We start from the raw sequence: 18,114 nt of genomic DNA, 5'->3' as shown, positions 1-18,114 counted from the left end.
ATAAATAAATAAATAAATAAATAAATAAATAAATAAATAAATAAATAAATAAATAAATAAAAACAAGGGAGGAAGGTAGAGAGAAAGAAATACGAGTAGATCCAATCCATCATTGTGATATCCAAGTCTCTCCTTAGATAAAACAGACATAAAACATCTACTTTACAAGCCTCAGATGACCTTCAAGACAGCTGAGTACAGTATCTATGGATTTTTAAGTATAATTAACAACTCCTGTTTTTCCATTTAAAGAACCGGAGTTCTGTTTCCTTGACAGGCAAAAGCCAATCCATCCTGTTTTCAAAAGCTAATACAAGCAATTACAAATAACGTTAATTAAAATACTACAGGAGCTGTTAGATTTTGGGTGGTGGAGATTTTTTTCTTCACCTAAACTCATGACGATTCTAATTTGCAGGACGAATTGAGGAAGCACCCTTGGTTTGATCCGTTTTGGGGACAAAAAGCTGGCCGTTGAAACCCAGCCGAGAGGTTCAGAAAGCCCCTGCTCTGTGAGGAACCCCTGGCACGCTGCAGCAACGATGCTTATTTCACCTGGTAGACCAAATGTGACAGATCATTTTATTTACAGCGTGAATATTAATTTTCTGGTTTTGGTAGCGAAAATACAGTGCTCATTTGTATTGTTGTAAAACTTGTAAATATGCCCTGTAGGATAAATAATATTCAAAACAACATCCTAATTAAAAGGAAAACTCAGTTGTCTTGCAAGATAATATAAGGAGGGCACATAAATTGTAAATAAGATACATGGTAAAAATGAAAAAGCCTGGATAGGAGAGGAATGAAGTAAGATTTAGAAATGTGCTTTTTAAATGAACACAAATTGCAAGATAATGTCTCATTGAATGATAAAAATAACAAAACAGTGGCAAAGATGTAACAGAATTTCCTATGTACACCATTTTAATCTTAATATAATTTTCCCCAGTGCACCCACATTTATTGAACTACTACAACCATTTCTTTCTCACTCTGTCCAAAGTTACCAAGACAGTATTCTTTGCTGTAAATAATTCCCTGATTATGAACATGAAAACGATCTAGAAATTGATCACACTGTTTTTTAAAAATGACATAGTGTTGCTCAGGGCCAAAGGCCTCATGAGAATGGCAAAGTATGGGTAGCTTCCTCAGAGAAACAGAATGAGAACACAGAAAAACACTTCCCCACTTCCTCCTCCATAAGGCAACCCCACACCTTTGTTGTTCTTGTTTTTTTTTTTTCCTTTATCCAAAAAAAGGGGAAAAGACTTCTATGGCACCTGGGCCTACAGTGTGCTGGACAGACCACAGAGCTGATGCCGAAGAAGTTCTGGATTTGGCAGACAAGATAATATGACTTGAGGAAAATCCACATCAGTGCATCCTCAGTTTCTCAATCTGCAAAATGGGGGTGATAATATTTACCTCTTAGCTTCAAGCATGATACACAAATGAATGTTGAGTAAATACTACTCAAATATGGAGGTGAGGGTCCAAATTAGATATATGTAAAAGGTTTGCTAATGTGGACACATTACATCCAGAAGAAGCCCTCCATCTACTACTGACCCCAACTGAGGAAGCTCAGTAAAATGTTCAACTCCAATCCAAGCCCATATATATCTCAGACATGCGTAGATGTCTTACACTCACATAGGTCATTCAATCCATGTATATATTTCCTAGGTGTCATCAATGTTCTTATAGATCCTAAACTTTAAAAAAATACCCCAAAGTTTCCTCAAACAGTTGAAAATAGAGCTACCATACGATCCAGCAATTGCACTACTGGGTATTTACCACAAAGATACAAATGTAGGGATCCGAAGGGGTACGTGCACCCCAATGTTTATAGCAGCAATGTCCACAATAGCCAAACTGTGGAAAGAGCCAAGATGTCCATCGACAGATGAATGGATAAAGAAGAGGTGGTATAGATACACAATGGAATATTATGCAGCCATAAAAAGGAATGAGATCTTGCCATTTGCAACGACATGGATGGAACTGGAGGGTGTTATGCTGAGTGAAATAAGTCAATCAGAGAAAGACATGTATCATATGACCTCGCTGATATGAGGAATTCTTAATCTCAGGAAACAAACTGAGTGTTGCTGGAGTGGTGGGGGGTGGGAGGGATTGGATGGCTGGGTGATAGACATTGGGGAGGGTATGTGCTATGGTGAACGCTGTGAATTGTACAAGACTGTTGAATCACAGATCTGTACTTCTGAAACAAATAATGCAATATATGTTAAGAAAAAAAAAAGAAGAAGATAGCAGGAGGGGAAGAATGAAGGGGAGTAAGTCGGAGGGGGAGACGAACCATTAGAGACGATGGACTCTGAAAAACAAACAGGGTTCTAGAGGGGAGGGGGATGGGGGGATGGGTTAGCCTGGTGATGGGTATTAAGGAGGGCACATTCTGCGTGGAGCACTGGGTGTTATGCACAAACAATGAATCATGGAACACTACATCAAAAGCTAATGATGTAATGTATGGTGATTAACATAACAATAAAAAATTAAAAAAAACTGATAAACCTCTAGCTAGACTTATCAAGAAAAAAGAGGACTCAAATAAAAAAAAATACCCCAAAGTAGAGACTATGTCCTGCTTATTATTTTGCCTTTCATTGGTGTCACTCTGGAGTAAGAATTCTGTTTCTGCTAAACAACCACTCAAATACTTTTTCTTCCATTCACAGTTTAATTTGTTTTATTAATTTATTATTTTTCAAAAATAATTCATCAGGCAAGAGAAAGACATACTTGTTCGTGCATAAAGAAAATGTGCCAAATTCATCAACAAATCCATTTTATTAAATGTGTCATCAATTAATCCCTTTGTTGAATAGAATGCATAACTATATGTGACTAACTTTTAATTTTGATTTTTTTATACTAAACAGTAGAAGAATTTTGGACCACATGAAAATGGATCCACAAAGCAAACAATAGCTGACATAACCAGAAAAACTAGGCTTACAAACAAGTATTCTTATAATACATGGTCCTGCTGTTAGGGCTGCAAACTATGAGCATACTATCTTTGTAAATTTTGCATTATTTTTTTCTAGAAAAATTCTAAGGATTTAAATTGAAGTTTTCAAGTCTATCTGATTTCTTAATATAAAAATTAGTTTCAGTGGTTTTCTATTCTTTTTTTTTTAAAGCCTCGTTGATCCAAATGCAAATAGAGTAAAGGCCATCATTAAATATATCCCTAGGCATTCCATATTCAGACTTCATAATCACGGATCAGCTGGTAGGAGATGATTACAAAGGCAATTTGAGATTGTCTAAAGGATCACCAAAGCAGATTTCTTTTCCAAAACCGGGGGCCTCTTCTCCAAGAGACATGGGCCAGCCATCTTTTATGGATGTTCTTCTAGGCCATTGTTTTGGATGATCTTGGCATACTCCTTGGCTGATGTGTAAGGCACTCGAGGTCTAGAAGGATCCTCAAAATCAACATGGAAGAGACCAAACCGGCTGCTATACCCTTGGATCCACTCAAAGTTATCCAGAAGAGACCATGCACAATATATTTTGCAATTGACTTTATCAAGCTGGATAGCTAATAAAAGAAAAAAAATGAGAGAAAAGAAAAGAAAAAAAAGGAGGAAAATTATCATCTCTGGGAAGTTTTTCTGTGAACATACAAAAACTGCTGACAACTAGTTGGGTATCTTTCTCTTACAGAGAATCACAGAAAAAAAACTTGCAATGCTCTTTTCCAATTTTCTCTTTTAATCAAGTAGGAGTTCCATTCAAGAACTTAACTTACATATCATTCTAATTATTTGATTATTCATTCATTTTGATATAGGTTTTATTCATCCATTCATTTACTCAATAAATATCTTTTTCAATCTACTACTTTTCAGACACAAAGAAATACACATACACACAGTTTCTCCCTAGTACCTAGAATTATATTCATTAAAGACCCTGCTCAGCTCTCACTCTCCAGAGATGACATGATACTCTATGTGGAAAACCTAAAAGACTCCACCCAAAAATTGCTACAACTCATATAGGAATTCAGCAACGTGGCAGGATATAAAATCAATGCACAGAAATCAGTTATATTATATACACTAACAATGAGACAGAAGAAAGAAAAATTAAGGTATCTATCCCATTTACAATTGCCTCAAAAATCATAAGATACCTAGGAATAAACCTCATCAAAGAGGAAAAGCACCTGTACTCTGAAAACTATAGAACACTTATGAAAGAAATTGAGGAAGACACAAAGAGATGGAAAAACATTCCATGCTCATGAATTGAGAGAACAGATATTGTTAAACAGTCTATGTTACCTGGAGCAATCTATACATTCAATGCAATCCCTATCAAAATACCATCAACTTTTTTTACAGAGCTGGAACAAATAATCCTAATATTTGTATGAAAAGACCCCAAATAGCCATAGGAATGTTGAAAAAGAAAACCAAAGCTGGTGGCATCACAATTCAGATTTCAAGCTATATTATAAAGCTGTAATCATCAAGACAGTATGGTACTGGCACAAAAACAGACACATAGATCAAAGGAACAGAATAGAGACCCCAGAAATGGACCCTCAACTCTATGGTCAACTACCCTTTGACCTCACAGGAAAGAATATCCAATGGAAAAAAAGTCTCTTTAACAAATGGTGTTGGGAAAACTGGACAGCCACATGCAGAAGAATGAAACTGGACCATTTTTTTTGCACCATACAAAAAAAGAAACTCAAAATAGATAAAGACCTAAATGTGAGACAGGAATCCATCAAAATCCTAGAGGAGAACACAGGCAGCAACCTCTGTGACCTCGGCTGCAGCAACTTCTTGCTAGACACGTCTCCAAAGGCAAGGGAGACAAAAGAAAAATGAACTTTTGCTACTTCATTAAGATAATAAGCTTTTGCGCAGCAAAGGAACAGTCTACAAAACCAAACGACAACCTACAGAAATGGAGAAGATATTTGTAAATGTCTTATCAGATAAAGGGCTAGTATCCAAGATCTACAAAGAACTTATCAAACTCCACACCCAAAAAACAAATAATCCAGTCAAGAAATGGGCAGAAAACATGAACAGACATTTCTCCAAAGAAGACATACAAATGGCCAACAGACGTATAGAAAAATGCTCAGCATCACTCAGCATCAGGGAAGTACAAATCAAAACCACAAAGGGTACCACCTCACACCAGTCAGAATGGCTAAAATTAACAAGTCAGGAAACAACAAATGTTGACCAGGATGCGGAGAAAGGGGAACTCTCTTACACTGCTGGTGGGAATGCAAGCTGGTGCAGCCACTCTGGAAAACAGTGTGGAGTTTCCTCGAAAAGTGAAAACTAGAGCTACCCTATGACCCAGCAATTACACTACTGGGTATTTACCCCAAAGATACAGATGTAGTGAAAAGAAGGGGCACATGCACCCCAATATTCATAGCAGCAACATCCACAATAGCCAAACTATAGAAAGAGCCCAGATGTACATTGACAGATGAATGGATAAAGATGTGGTATATACCTACACACACACAAACACACACACACACACACACACACACACGCATGCACACACTAGAATATTACTCAGCCATCAAAAAAATGAAATCTCACCATTTGCAATGACGTGGTGGAACTAGAGGATATTGTGCTAAGAGAAATAAATCAATCAGAGAAAGACAATTATATGATTTCACTCATATGTGGAATTTAAGAAACAAAACAGAGGATCATAAGAGAAGGGAGGGAAAAATAAGACAAAAGCAGAGAGGGAGACAAACCATGAGACTCTTAACTATAGGGAACAAACTGAGGGTTGCTGGAGGGGGAATGGGTGGGGGCTGGGGTAACTGTGTATTGGGCATTAAGGAGGACACATGATGTAATGAGCACTGGGTGCTATATGCAATGGATGAATCACTGAACTATACCTCTGAAATTTATATTACACTGTATGTTAAGTAACTGAATTTAAATAAAATAAAATTTAAAAATAAATAAATAATAAAATATTCTTAAAAAAAGAAAAGAAAGAAAAGACATTGCTCAGCTTCTAAGTGCAACCTCCAGATAATCCGGAAAGTCCACTAGTAAGTAAATTGAAAGAGGTGGTAATACTAAGGCTGAGGCAGCTCCAGCTATTACCTTGTGTCCCTATGACCAACCTGAGCAATGTATTATAATTCTGGAAATAGGACCCTAAAGTGAAAGGATCAACATACAGCTCTGGTTGTACATATATCTTAGAGTAGGCACAAAATATTATGGCATCCCCTCTGCCCAACATCTAAACTCAGAGTGGCATTTAAACCCTTGAAGAGCCAAAGCAATGGGCCATCTCTCCCCCAAATACACATAGGCACATACACAATATTCTATATGATTTCATTTGTGGATACCCCAAAGCCTATCCATGGACTGCTATAGTAAGATGTCAAAATGTGGAGAATTTTCTAAGTAGTTTTACACTGATTTCCATCATGTTAGTCAGGGAATTTAACTCATCTTTTAGTATTTTAAGCATTTTAATAAATATTATTTTAGCATTAATATTTAGTAATTAGTATTTTAATTTAATATTTCAAGTATGGCAAAAAACAAAACAAAACTCGGGCTTGCATGAATTGTTGCATTGAGCATTTCTTTTAAAACCAGAACAAGTAAATTCTACATATGGGATACACTAATATCTATTTCCCAATGCAGAAACTAAATAAAAAGACATGTTTCCTTTACAAGATAGACATATTCCTAAATAAATTGGGTGAAAATGAACATTCATATGATATACTAAATTTTAACAATATTAGGGATCATTCTCAACCACAATGACTCTTGTATCATTAGCAAAGCAAGATCTACTCTACTTTTTTCATTGTAAATCTGTTATTTTGGGGGTCTTTTAGAGGAACTATAACAATAAACTATGACATATGTGTACATTCTGAATCATCTTGGAATTTTTTTTTCTTTTTTTTTGACTATGGATACTCCATAGACAAAAGATTCCTGAGCAGTTAATTGATACCTAATCCCTCTGCCTTTGTGCATGGAGGCATGCAAAGTACTATACTTAGTGCCTTATGAATGGCCTTGAGGCAGGAATTAAGCCAAGCTAGACTGGCTCTTTTTAAATAAAGTATGGTTGGAAAATGAAATATATAACATTCAAGCACATCAAGTTTTGCAGGAATTAAAACCTGTATAGATACTCCTTCTTCTACTTGTCCACATTGCCATTTGTGTCTCCTCCCCTCTCTGTCAACCACAAGTGCAAAATACCAATTTTTAAAAATAATTTTATAACTAACTTAAGTTCTGCATGGCATATATCTAAGAATTAAAATAACCAAAACCAAGTACCAGGTCAGAAAATAGCCATCTCCTTTGACTGCCTTAGCATTCAGTCTGGGGACATGGGAGAATCTGCATAGTTTTTTTCTCATTTGCAGAACTACTGCCCAACATGAAAGCCTGCTGGGTAGAAAGCTAGACAGCTTCTGCAAACACGCACAGTCCCACGGAACATGCACAAAGGATTGATTCATATGCTCAACCAGGGGATAAAAACGATCCCTTGCCTGCTTGCAAGGGAACAAAAGGGAAATGCTGACAAGTTCATTGATAACTGCCAGGAGTTCAGCAGCAGGTACTAAAGTGCCCCAGTGATCCTGGTGGGTGTCTCTGTGTTTTCATTGCAGGACCATTCAAATAGAGAATTACGTGGTTAGGGCTGAGGAGCTGGACTGCTGGACTCCTTCTCGTTGTGCTACCACCGGGAAAAATGACAAAACTGTGCTAGAGCCTGCATGCCTCTCCTCTTCCAATCTCAAGAACAAAGAGACCATCATCACATTTCTTTTCAGTGTGATTTATGAGGTCCCAAATCTGAGAAGGGAAAAAATCACTTCTGTGAGTTCTCTTTCTTTCTTGAATCAGAGTTTGCAGGCAAAGTAAACACAGACTGGCAGGGACTATGGATGGGTACAAAACACACTGGGATAAAAATGACAAACATACAGAGCCAGAGTTTGGTTTTGGACTCAAAGGCCAGTGGAAAAGGCCTCACAGTCAGCAGTTTTCATATAAAGATGCAAGGAGAAAAATGTCTAAGCCTTGCTAATATATCAAAGTCTCAGGCTGTTCTAATTAGAAGAACCCTGTGCCAGTGTCCATTTAGTCCAAACTAAATGGACACACACACACACACACACACACACACACACACACACACACCCCACACACACACTGCTCAATTTTATCCAAACTGAGAAGGTTGAGGGAGTAGTCTTTCATCAGACCACCCTCATTTCTGACAAAACTACAAGTTCAAGGGGTTCCCCAAACCACCCTCAGTTTCAATAATTTCCTAGAAGAACTGACAGAACTCTCTGAAACCTGTTATACTCATAGTTGTGGTTTATTATGGCAAGGGATACAAGTTAACATCAGCCAAAGGAAGAGATGGATAGGTCAGCGACAGAGGGGCTCCAAACATGAAGCTTCAATCATCCCCTCCCCTAGGAGTCCTGGGATGGACATGTGACAATGCACAGAGCACTGTCAAGCAGAGAAGCTCACCTGAGCTTCAGTGTCCAGAGTTTTTATTGTGACTTCATTACACTGGCATGATTGATTAATTGGTTGTCCATGTGGATGAACTAAGACTCCAGGTCAAGTGATACTGTATCACCCAAAACCCCCACCTTCAGTCACATTGCTGGCCTTTCTGATGTTACTAGCCCCACCCTCAACAAGGACATTCTGTCAGGTATGACATAGATTTCCTCCCCAAAAGCTGAGGGCAAAGGCCAAGCCATTATTTGGGCAAAACCCAATTCTTTACTGCACACACACATGCACACACACACCTTCTAGAAGCTCATTGTTTCATGATACTGTGCACAATCTTCTCAAATTACTGATTTATGAAGTGCTGTGATTATGCCCATGTTTGTCACATTACAAAAGGCTAAAAATTGGGCACTCGGCTTCAGTAGGATTTATTTCCCAATAGTTTATAAACAGAGATAGCCTTTGTTTTCAAGATTAACTAGGACTATATAAGACATCCATGACTGTGGCACAACAGTTCAGCTATCAAACAAACAACTCATCCACAGACCCAAGCTGCCGTGGTGAGAACCAGTGGAAAGTTTCCAGACAGTGATAAAGGCAGCAGCCCCATAGAAGAAAAATGACAGAGAGAAAGCTCCAGGAAGGAGTGAGGAGGAAAAATAGAAGCATCTAGATTTCCGTGTTCTAGTAATGGCAGACGACATTATTTGAGCAAGCCTTCCTAATGAAAACAAGTAAGAAAACAAAATTCTATGCTGCATAGAATTTTAAAAGCAAATCTTCAAAACAATGAAAAGCTGACAATTTCATAGGGAATTATCAGGCCAAAGCAGAATGAAGAAATGAAGATTGATAGGCATGGCAGCTACTTTCACCTCATGGAGTTCTCTAATCTTAGGAAATCAAAATCTTTTCCTATTTCCTGGGGTGAGGTTAAGCGTCAAAGCCCAGAGATACATGGCAGGAAATCCAAGACCCCACACAGAACAAACTAAGATCCCCAAAGACTAATCCCTCAGGGGAAGGGTGAACCAGAAACAAAGCAGTCAGTGGAAAGTCTCAAGTCATCTGGTGGTTCAGAAAACATCAAGTCTGGATCTTGAATAGAGGTGATCCCATACTGGGATCACCCAAGTGCCTGGAAGATGCACGTTCACATACTTTTTGAAAGGAGATACCTATATTCTAAACCTTCGACTATTATCACAAACATTTTTAAGTATAATCATCAGCACATAATCAAATATAACCAGAAAGACATGAGAAAACAATGACAATTAGAAAATCAGCAAAATCAACAGACAACAGAAACAGGGGCACCTGCGTTGCTCAGTCAGTTAAGAGTCTGACTTTGGCTCAGGTCATGATCTTACCATCCTGGGATTGAGTCTCATCAGGCTCCACAGTCAGTGGGGAGTCTGCTTCTCCTTCTTCCTCTCCCTCTGCCTCCCCCCACACCCTGCTCATGCATACTGTCTCTCTCTCTCTCAAATAAATAAATAAATAAAATCTTTAAAAAGTGAAACAAAACAAAAATAACCAGAAAGACATGGGAAAACAATGACACTTAGAAAATCAGCAAAATCAACAGACAACAGAAACCCACGAAGAGCTGTTATTAGAACTATCAGAAAGACTATAAAATATCCATGTCACTATATTTATATCATAGAAATAAACATGAAATATCTCCAAGGTTCAGGAACCCATAAAAAATGATGTGGCAGATTTGGGAAAGGAAACTAACACTTGGGTTTGAATCTGTGATGCAGCACTTACTAGCTGAAGGGGCCTATGGTTTCTCATGAGTGCAATGTAGACACTATTATCTGCTTCTAGGGCTCCGTAAAGATTAAATGGGATAACATGGACTCCAGCACAATACCTTGCCCGTGTCATTTTCCTCTCTGGTCACCCCTTGGGAGAATACAGAATCCAAAGTAAAAATACAGTTTGATGTGCCCTCTCCCTACCAACCCAGATATTTTGATGAAGTCAAAACTGGGTTTCAATGAGCATCTGGGACAATGTAAAAGGGGAAGAGGAGTCAGAAGGACAAACTTAAGTCCAAGAAAGTGTAAGGACAAAGGGAGAGGCACAGACTGCATAAATCTGAGGACAGCGCTCTTTACATCAGTTAACAAACTCCTTTCTTTTCTCCAGGGTGGCATCTCAAAGTCACTGCCTGGCTTCCTGCCTCCGAGTCCCAGGAAGCAGTTCAGAGACCTCTACAACACTGAGTTTCAGATGTCCAAGCTCTCAAACTTGTGAGATGTCAGTTGAGTGGGTGCATCCTGGGATTTACTTTGTGAGCAGCAAATCTGATCCCAGGTATGGAAAACACTAATAGAATGGGTCTGAGTCAAAATCCTTAAGTGGTATGTGGCTAAGTCAATGTCATAACAAGTCCAAAAGGCAGGATGCAAAACAAGCTCAGATTCAAAGTCATTGAAATAAAATGGGAACAGATCAAAGACAAAGACAGAAGTTGCAGAGCAGTCTTGGGGAGTGTCTGCAAAGGTCACGGAGTATTTTCTCTTTGCATTAACTTACTGCTGAATATGTGGTGTATAGAAGAACCCAGCTGATGAAAAAACCTGGAGCCAAAGCAAACATCAGTATGATTACTAATCCAGCAGGGCACTGTTTCTCAAAGTGTTGGCTCTGACCACCTGAACCACTTGGAATTACCTAGGGCATAGCTAAAAAATAGCTTGATAACCCCACCCCAAACCTACTAAAATCAGAATCTTTTGGGTTGTGTTATAAGCTAAATTATGTCCCCTCAAAATCCAGATGTTGAAGCCCCAGCCCCTAGCACCTCAGCATATGACCTTATGTGGACATTAAGTCTTTAAGGAGGTGATTAAGTTAAAATGAAGTTACTAGGGTGGGCCCTAATCCAATGGGACTGGTGTCCTTCTAAGAAGAGAGAAGTCACGAGACGTATGTATGCACAGAAGAAAGACCAATGAGGGCACAGTGAGAAAGTGGTTATCTGAAAGCCAAAAAGAGAAACCTCAGGAGAAATCAAAGTTGCTGACACCTCAATCTTACACTTCCAGCTTCCAGAACTACGAGAAAATAAATTACTGTTGTTTAAGCCACCCTGTCTGTGGCATTTTGTTATGGCAGCTCTTAGAAACTAGGTTGAGATCTGAGAATTTCTGTTTTTAATAAACAACCTGACTGATTGTTATACTTAGTCAAGTTTGAGACTACTAAGCCAAGGATAAGCTCTAACGGTCCACTACGCTTTTTTGAACAGAGACATCCCTCTTGAGGTTATAAATGTAGATGATTCCCTCAGCCCCTCAACACTCATAGCCAGAGAAGCCCTATGCCAAGAGACACAGCAATGTGCAGACCAGGCCACACCACCTTTCAGAAATAGGGGCCACAGAGAGACCAAGGTGGGAATCCTGCAAGCTCAGAAGTGCCAAATGCCTGTCATCTGCCATTTAATCAAAGCCTCACCTTACCCCAGTGGATCATGAGACATCTTTCGAATTCACCATGTGTAACTGGATGATTGGTGGCTCCCCATAAAGATCTATCCACCCAAAACCTGGGAATGTGACCTGATTTGGAAAAAGGGACTATGCAAATACATAATGATCTTGAGATGACAGGGATGCCTGGCTGCCTTGGTCAGAAAAACATGCGACTCTTGATCTCCAGGTCATGGGTTGGAGCCCCACATTGAGTGTGGGGATTAGTTAAATAAATAAAACTTAAAAAAAAAAAAAGATCTCAAGATGAGATCATCCTGGATGATGGTGAGTCCTAAACACAATGACCAATGTCCTTAGAAGAGAAGAGAAGGGGAGAAGACACAGGCAGGGATTGGAGTGCTAGGTCTGGAAGCCAAGGAATGCCAAGACAGCCACCAGAAATTGGTGGACAAGCACGGCGCAGACTCTCAGAGCCTCCAGAAGGAACCAATCCTACTGGCACCTTAATTTTGGATTTCTGGCTTCCAGGACTGTGAAAGAATAAATGTCTGTTGTCTTAAGCCACCAAGTTTGTAGTCATTTGTTACAGCAGCCACAGATCATGCACCATACATGTTCTTGTAGAGTAGTTGTCAACTGGGTTCCAAGTCCCAAACCACCCACCTGGTTTTGCTGAGGGCTTGTGAGAATCTTTTCTCAAGGCCAAAGAGAGAAATCCTTCCCAGGACACAGTTTGAAGCAGATTTTCTGGCAATTGCCCTCACCAACCTTGCAAATGTGTTTCTCTGAGCTTAGTTGAATTGCACAGAGCACTACAGTTGGAGGACAGCTTTAGCCGGGTAAGAGTGCCTGCAATGGAACTGGCACACTGTCTTTCCCTTTCTTTGGAAAAAATAAATAAAATAAAATAGAACAACATCAGGAAGATCTAAACATAGAAAATGCACACTAGGCCCCCCACCCCAACTCCAGGTGAATATCAGTGGCTGGACAGCATCTGTGAAAATGCCCAAATAATCCCAACACAGGAGGCCCCACCTGCACCTGGGAACTCCTAGTAGCAAAACCTATGACTCTCTGAAAAGAGAATCTGAAAACCAAAGGCTAGTTTTAAATATTTTATAGGAAAATGCCAATTAACCAGAAATAAGCTGTAAAGATTTCTTAATTATCTGTATTGTTCATATTACTTACATTAGATTTGGGAGGAAAAAAACCTGCAAATAGCAAGCAGTTGAAAGGTATAAAAAATATATTTTTATTTAGTTATAGAGCTGATCTGAGGATAGGTACACATTCAGTGTCACCTTCTATAATGTCTCCATCAATATTACTTTCACAGTTACCTCTGTGAAATAGAGAAGTTCTTATGAAAACCAAAGTTCTAAGCAAGTGAAACTCTCTTCTAGTGGCGCCCAGGTAGCTCAGTCAGTTAGGTGTCTGCCTTCGGCTCAGGTCATGATCCCAGAGTCCTGGGATCGAGCCCCGGATCTGGTTCCCCTTTCAGCAGGGAGCCTGCTTCTCCCTTTGCCCCTCCCCCCACTCATTCTCTCTCAAATAAATAAATAAAATCTTAAAAAAAAAAAGAAACTCTCTTCTGCCAGAAGTCCTTCCTTCCCCATTTCCCTCTTCCATCCTCCCCTTACTTTCCTTCTGGGACTTACTTTCCCCTTCTGTAAAATGGAGGCAACAGTATCTTTTTGCTAGGATTGCGGTATTAAACAAATTAATACATATAAAGCTCTATGAATAATGCCAAGTTTATAGTAAACACAACATATTCTACTTGTTGGTACAGTTGTTGTTGTTACTTCTCTCTGAGTCTGGAAAGGCGATGAATGAAACCTGTTTTATCTCTGCCTCCCATCTGGCTTCAAACAGCTTTCAGAGGGTGTAGAGTCAGCAAAAAATGCTCAGTGCTGAGAACCAGAGAAATCAGGGCATCAAGGGAAAGAGCAGCATCTGGGCCAGGGTTTGTGCTCTGTGGGAAAGGGTCAGTTGTGGGTCATGAAAAATAAATCACTAAAGACAAGGACCTTTGGGGGAGGCTGCCGGGAACACCCGGTGCTGCTGAAGCCTCCCGGCCTCGGTGTGCTGGGAGGTGGGGACCGCATCACTCAGGGTTTCTGGGATCCTACAACAGCCACCCTACACTTATTAAATGAATATATATTGTGCTAGCAACTGGGAATATAATGGAGAGCAAAATAAACAATCCCTCGTTTTTAGAGCTTAACAGTGCATGTGGAAGACATATCTTAATCCAATTACCACCCTGTAAGCCTTTAATTGCAATCTGTGAAGAATATTATGGAAGGAAAGACATGGGAACTGCGAGAGAGAACAACGTATCAGCTCACATTTATTGAGCATTTAGGTACTGATTCAAGCATTTTGTGTACACACTAACTCATTTCCTCTTTACCAGAGACCTATGAGATAGACATTATCATTGTCCCCTTTTTACAGATAAGGGAACTGATGCACGGTGAGGTAAGATTTACAAAATTCATACAGCAAGTAAGTGAGAGAGTTGGGGTTGGAACCCAAGCAAGATAACCACAGAGGCTGCATGCCGAGCCACAACACTCTACTGAGTCCTGCCTGACATGTGCTGTGGTGGGAAGATCCAGCTCAGTTGGCAAGGGCAGGAGAACAGGGGGAATGGAGCAGTTTCCTGGAGCAAACTAGAGCTGAGAGCTCAGCATTCATTGGGGTTATCTACTGCCATCAGCCAGGGTTCTCTCGTAATTTAAGTAACAGAAACTGACCTTGATTGATGAACCTTAAAAGGGTCAAGTTGGAGAAGTAGGCTCAAATGAAGATCTCAGGACCAGTGCCCAAAAACACAACTCAGAACTGGTGGGTGGAAGAAGCTTCCTGAACTGCTACTGACCCAACGGGCACTAAGTCCTGCAGTGCATTGCTGCCAAGACCCAACCTTCCTGCAAGCAGAGAAGCCACTACTTCTGCACCAGAAGCTGGACATGACGACCAGTCATTCTCAAAAGCTGGATACCCGTGCTGCTCTCCTCACCAGCACCCTAGGTTCTGCCTTCCCCAAGCTGTTCACTTTCAGATTATCTTCTCACATGGACAAGTCTGATGGGCAGAGACTAAATCACAGGTGTGTGCCCTTGCTCTGACAAAACCTGAGGAATGTCCTTCTCTACCTGGGCTAAACAAAACTCTTAAATCTGGACATTCCTCAAATGTAGCTGGGGTGTTCAACAAGGGCTAGGCAGCCAGAAAACATGACGGGTATCCACTTCACTAGATGAACAAGGACAAGAGCAACCCAAGAAAAATGAACCACATATGTGAAAGCTCAGGTGTGGGAAAGTTCACAGCATATTTAAGGAACTCCAAGAAGGTGGTGGTTCAATGGATCATAAAGACTTATTAAGAATTCATAGAAATAGAGAGTAGAATGGTGGTTACCAAAGGCTGGGGCAGGGGGAAATGGGGAGAGCTTATTCAAAGGGTACAAATTTTCAGTTGTAAGATGAATAATTTGGGGGGATCTAACATACTATATGGTATTTATAGTTATTAGTTTGATAATTATACTGTATTATGGACTTGAAAGTTGCTAAGAGAGTATATTTTAAATCGTCTCACCACAAAAAAATAAATGGCTATGTGAGGGTGATGGAGGGTGTTAGCTAATGCTACAAGGGGAAATCATTTCACAATATATAAATGTATCAAATCAACACACTGTACAGCTTAAACTTACACAATGTTATATTTTAATTATATCTCAAAAAAGCTGAGGGGGGAAAAAAAAGAATAGTGGAGAGAGCCATAAGGCAGGGGACATGCAGGTCCTTATAAAGATTTTAAGGATTTTGATCTTTATCCCAACCACATTAAAAGTCATTGAGGGAGTTCAAGCAAGGGAGTGACTTTAGCTAATTTGCATTTTTAGAAGATTACTGTGACCTCTGTGGAGAATAAAGGTGAGTGTAGCAAGAATGGAATCCAAGAGCATATTTAGGAGTGACTGCAGTAAAGCATGAGGGAGATGATGGGAGCTTGGTCTGGGGTGGTGTAAGGGAAGACAAGAGAGAATCAGATGGATTAAATAGATACTCAGGTAAAATCAACTGGATTGAACAATTCACTGGAGATCAGTGGCAAAGGAGATAAGGTAGCACAGAACACGATTTAATGGATATCATTATCAGTCTCTGAGTCCGGGGATACTGGGCAAAGACAAGTTTTAGAGGAAAGGCAGAGAAGATAATGAATCAAGCTTTGGTTTTGATGACTTTAGGTTTCTCTTTTTGATTTCCAAATGAAGAGTTGAAAAAACTCAAAGTAGAGTCTGAGATGGAAATGTGAATTTTGGAGTCATCAAATAGTGGAGGTAATTGAAATCATGGTTGTCAAACACGATTTAGAGAATAAGAAAACAAGTGGTTGGTGCAAGCCTTATGGTATTCCAACATTTAAAAATAAGCTGGAAAAGGAAATTGAGGAGGAGGACCAGAAATATTCTATATCCTTAACCTGATACAACCACAAATGACACTTTCTTTGGACATAATTTGACCAAAGTTACACAGCTGAAGAGGGAGAATTTGGAAATGAACACTAAGGCTGTCTGACTCCAAAGCCCACAATGCTTCTATCAGAATAGCATGGAAAGATTATAAATCTAAGACTGTGGGTGATACGCAAGGGTCAAAGCCACTATGGGAACATAACCAGACCATGTGGAGAGCATAAAGTAGGTGGAGGTTGATAAGCACCTGTAACATCAATATCCTAAGAGCAAAAATCTAGTGCTTATAGTGTAAGGAAAATTCTCAAGTCTTCTCCACCCCTTTCAAAATCCCTTTCTATCACTCCAGGAAAGATTCAGGATCAAAACCAAAAAACTTGCCCTCACTGAAAAAAAAATAGCACTCAATTTAGTGGACAGCAATTGGTGCAGGTTTTGCTGGGATGATAGTTTTAAAGAGGATCAGGTTATGAAGCTATGACCTACATGGGTAGGGGTCTCTCTTTCATGCACTCTCGAAGTCAGAGTGGTTAAGATAGTATGGATTCTCTCCCCTTGGAACACACTTTGCCAAGGCACATACTTTGTTCAGCGCCTCTCTTTTTCCTATTTGGCAACAGGCCCATAGCTTATTGACTTGCTTAGGCTCAGGACAGAAGCAGGTAGGGAGCGGGGGGTGGGGGGGGTGGGGGGGAGGCACCCTCCCCTGTTATCTGCTGCTCTGGTCCTATTTCCTAGGGTGTGAAATAGTGCTGTTGGTTTTTATCCTATTAGAAGGATAAGTTCAGAGATCCTAAGATGAATTTAGGAAAAATTGTGGGCTTTTAGTTTGTTTTGACTCTGGGCTTTAGACGAACTCTAACCTGTCTCCACCGGGCAAAAAAAAAAAAAAAAAAACAACTATGCCATGTGATTCAGCCTAGCTCACTAAACTTCTGAAGAGAATGGAGGGCCATGACCCAATTTAGATCATGGGTCCTCTTGTCAAATATCGCATGGTGACTCCAAAATTTCTATCTCCAGCTCCTGCATCTCCCTTACCTGCAAAATCTCTATATAATTGACTAATTGACTTCTCCCCTTTCAGTCAAAATGACATTTAAACTTTAACATATATATTTGTACACTAATGTTCAAATCAGCATTATTCACAATAGCCAAAAGATGGAAATAACCCAATGTCCATCACTGGATGAATGGTTAAACGAAATGTGCTATATTCCTACAATGGAATATTATTTGGTATTAACAAAAGAATGAAGTTCTGATACATTCTACAATATGGATGAACCTTGAAGGCATTATGCTAAGTGAAATAAAGTAAACATGGAAGACACATATTGTATGATTCCATTTATAGGAGGTACGTACAATGTCAAATTCACAGAGACAAAGTAGAATAGTAGTCACCAGGGATGGAGGGGAGGAGGCAAGGGGGAGTTATTGTTTAATGGGCACAGTTTTAGTTTGGGGAAGATGAAAAAGTTCTAGAGATGGATGCAGGTGATGGTTGCACAACATGAATGTACTTACTTAGTGCCACTCACCTGTA

At 39.7% G+C, this 18,114-nt stretch overlaps 1 protein-coding gene across 1 annotated transcript in view; it reads right to left on the bottom strand.

Annotated features, from left to right (window-relative positions):
- Positions 1-2,719: 2,719 nt before the first annotated feature.
- The window catches only part of LOC112835887 (cytosolic beta-glucosidase-like), a 122,014-nt gene continuing 106,619 nt past the window's right edge, over positions 2,720-18,114 (bottom strand). The window contains 1 exon segment of the mRNA XM_073891149.1: positions 2,720-3,586. Coding sequence (XP_073747250.1) covers positions 3,384-3,586 — 203 coding nt within the window. The 3' untranslated portion in view covers positions 2,720-3,383.

The sequence above is a fragment of the Callorhinus ursinus genome, unplaced genomic scaffold (assembly GCF_003265705.2).
Source record: "Callorhinus ursinus isolate GAN/ISIS: 27379988/994484 unplaced genomic scaffold, GSC_fseal_2.0 scaffold4, whole genome shotgun sequence".
NCBI lineage: Eukaryota > Metazoa > Chordata > Mammalia > Carnivora > Otariidae > Callorhinus > Callorhinus ursinus.
This window is presented reverse-complemented; position numbering and strand designations above follow the sequence as displayed.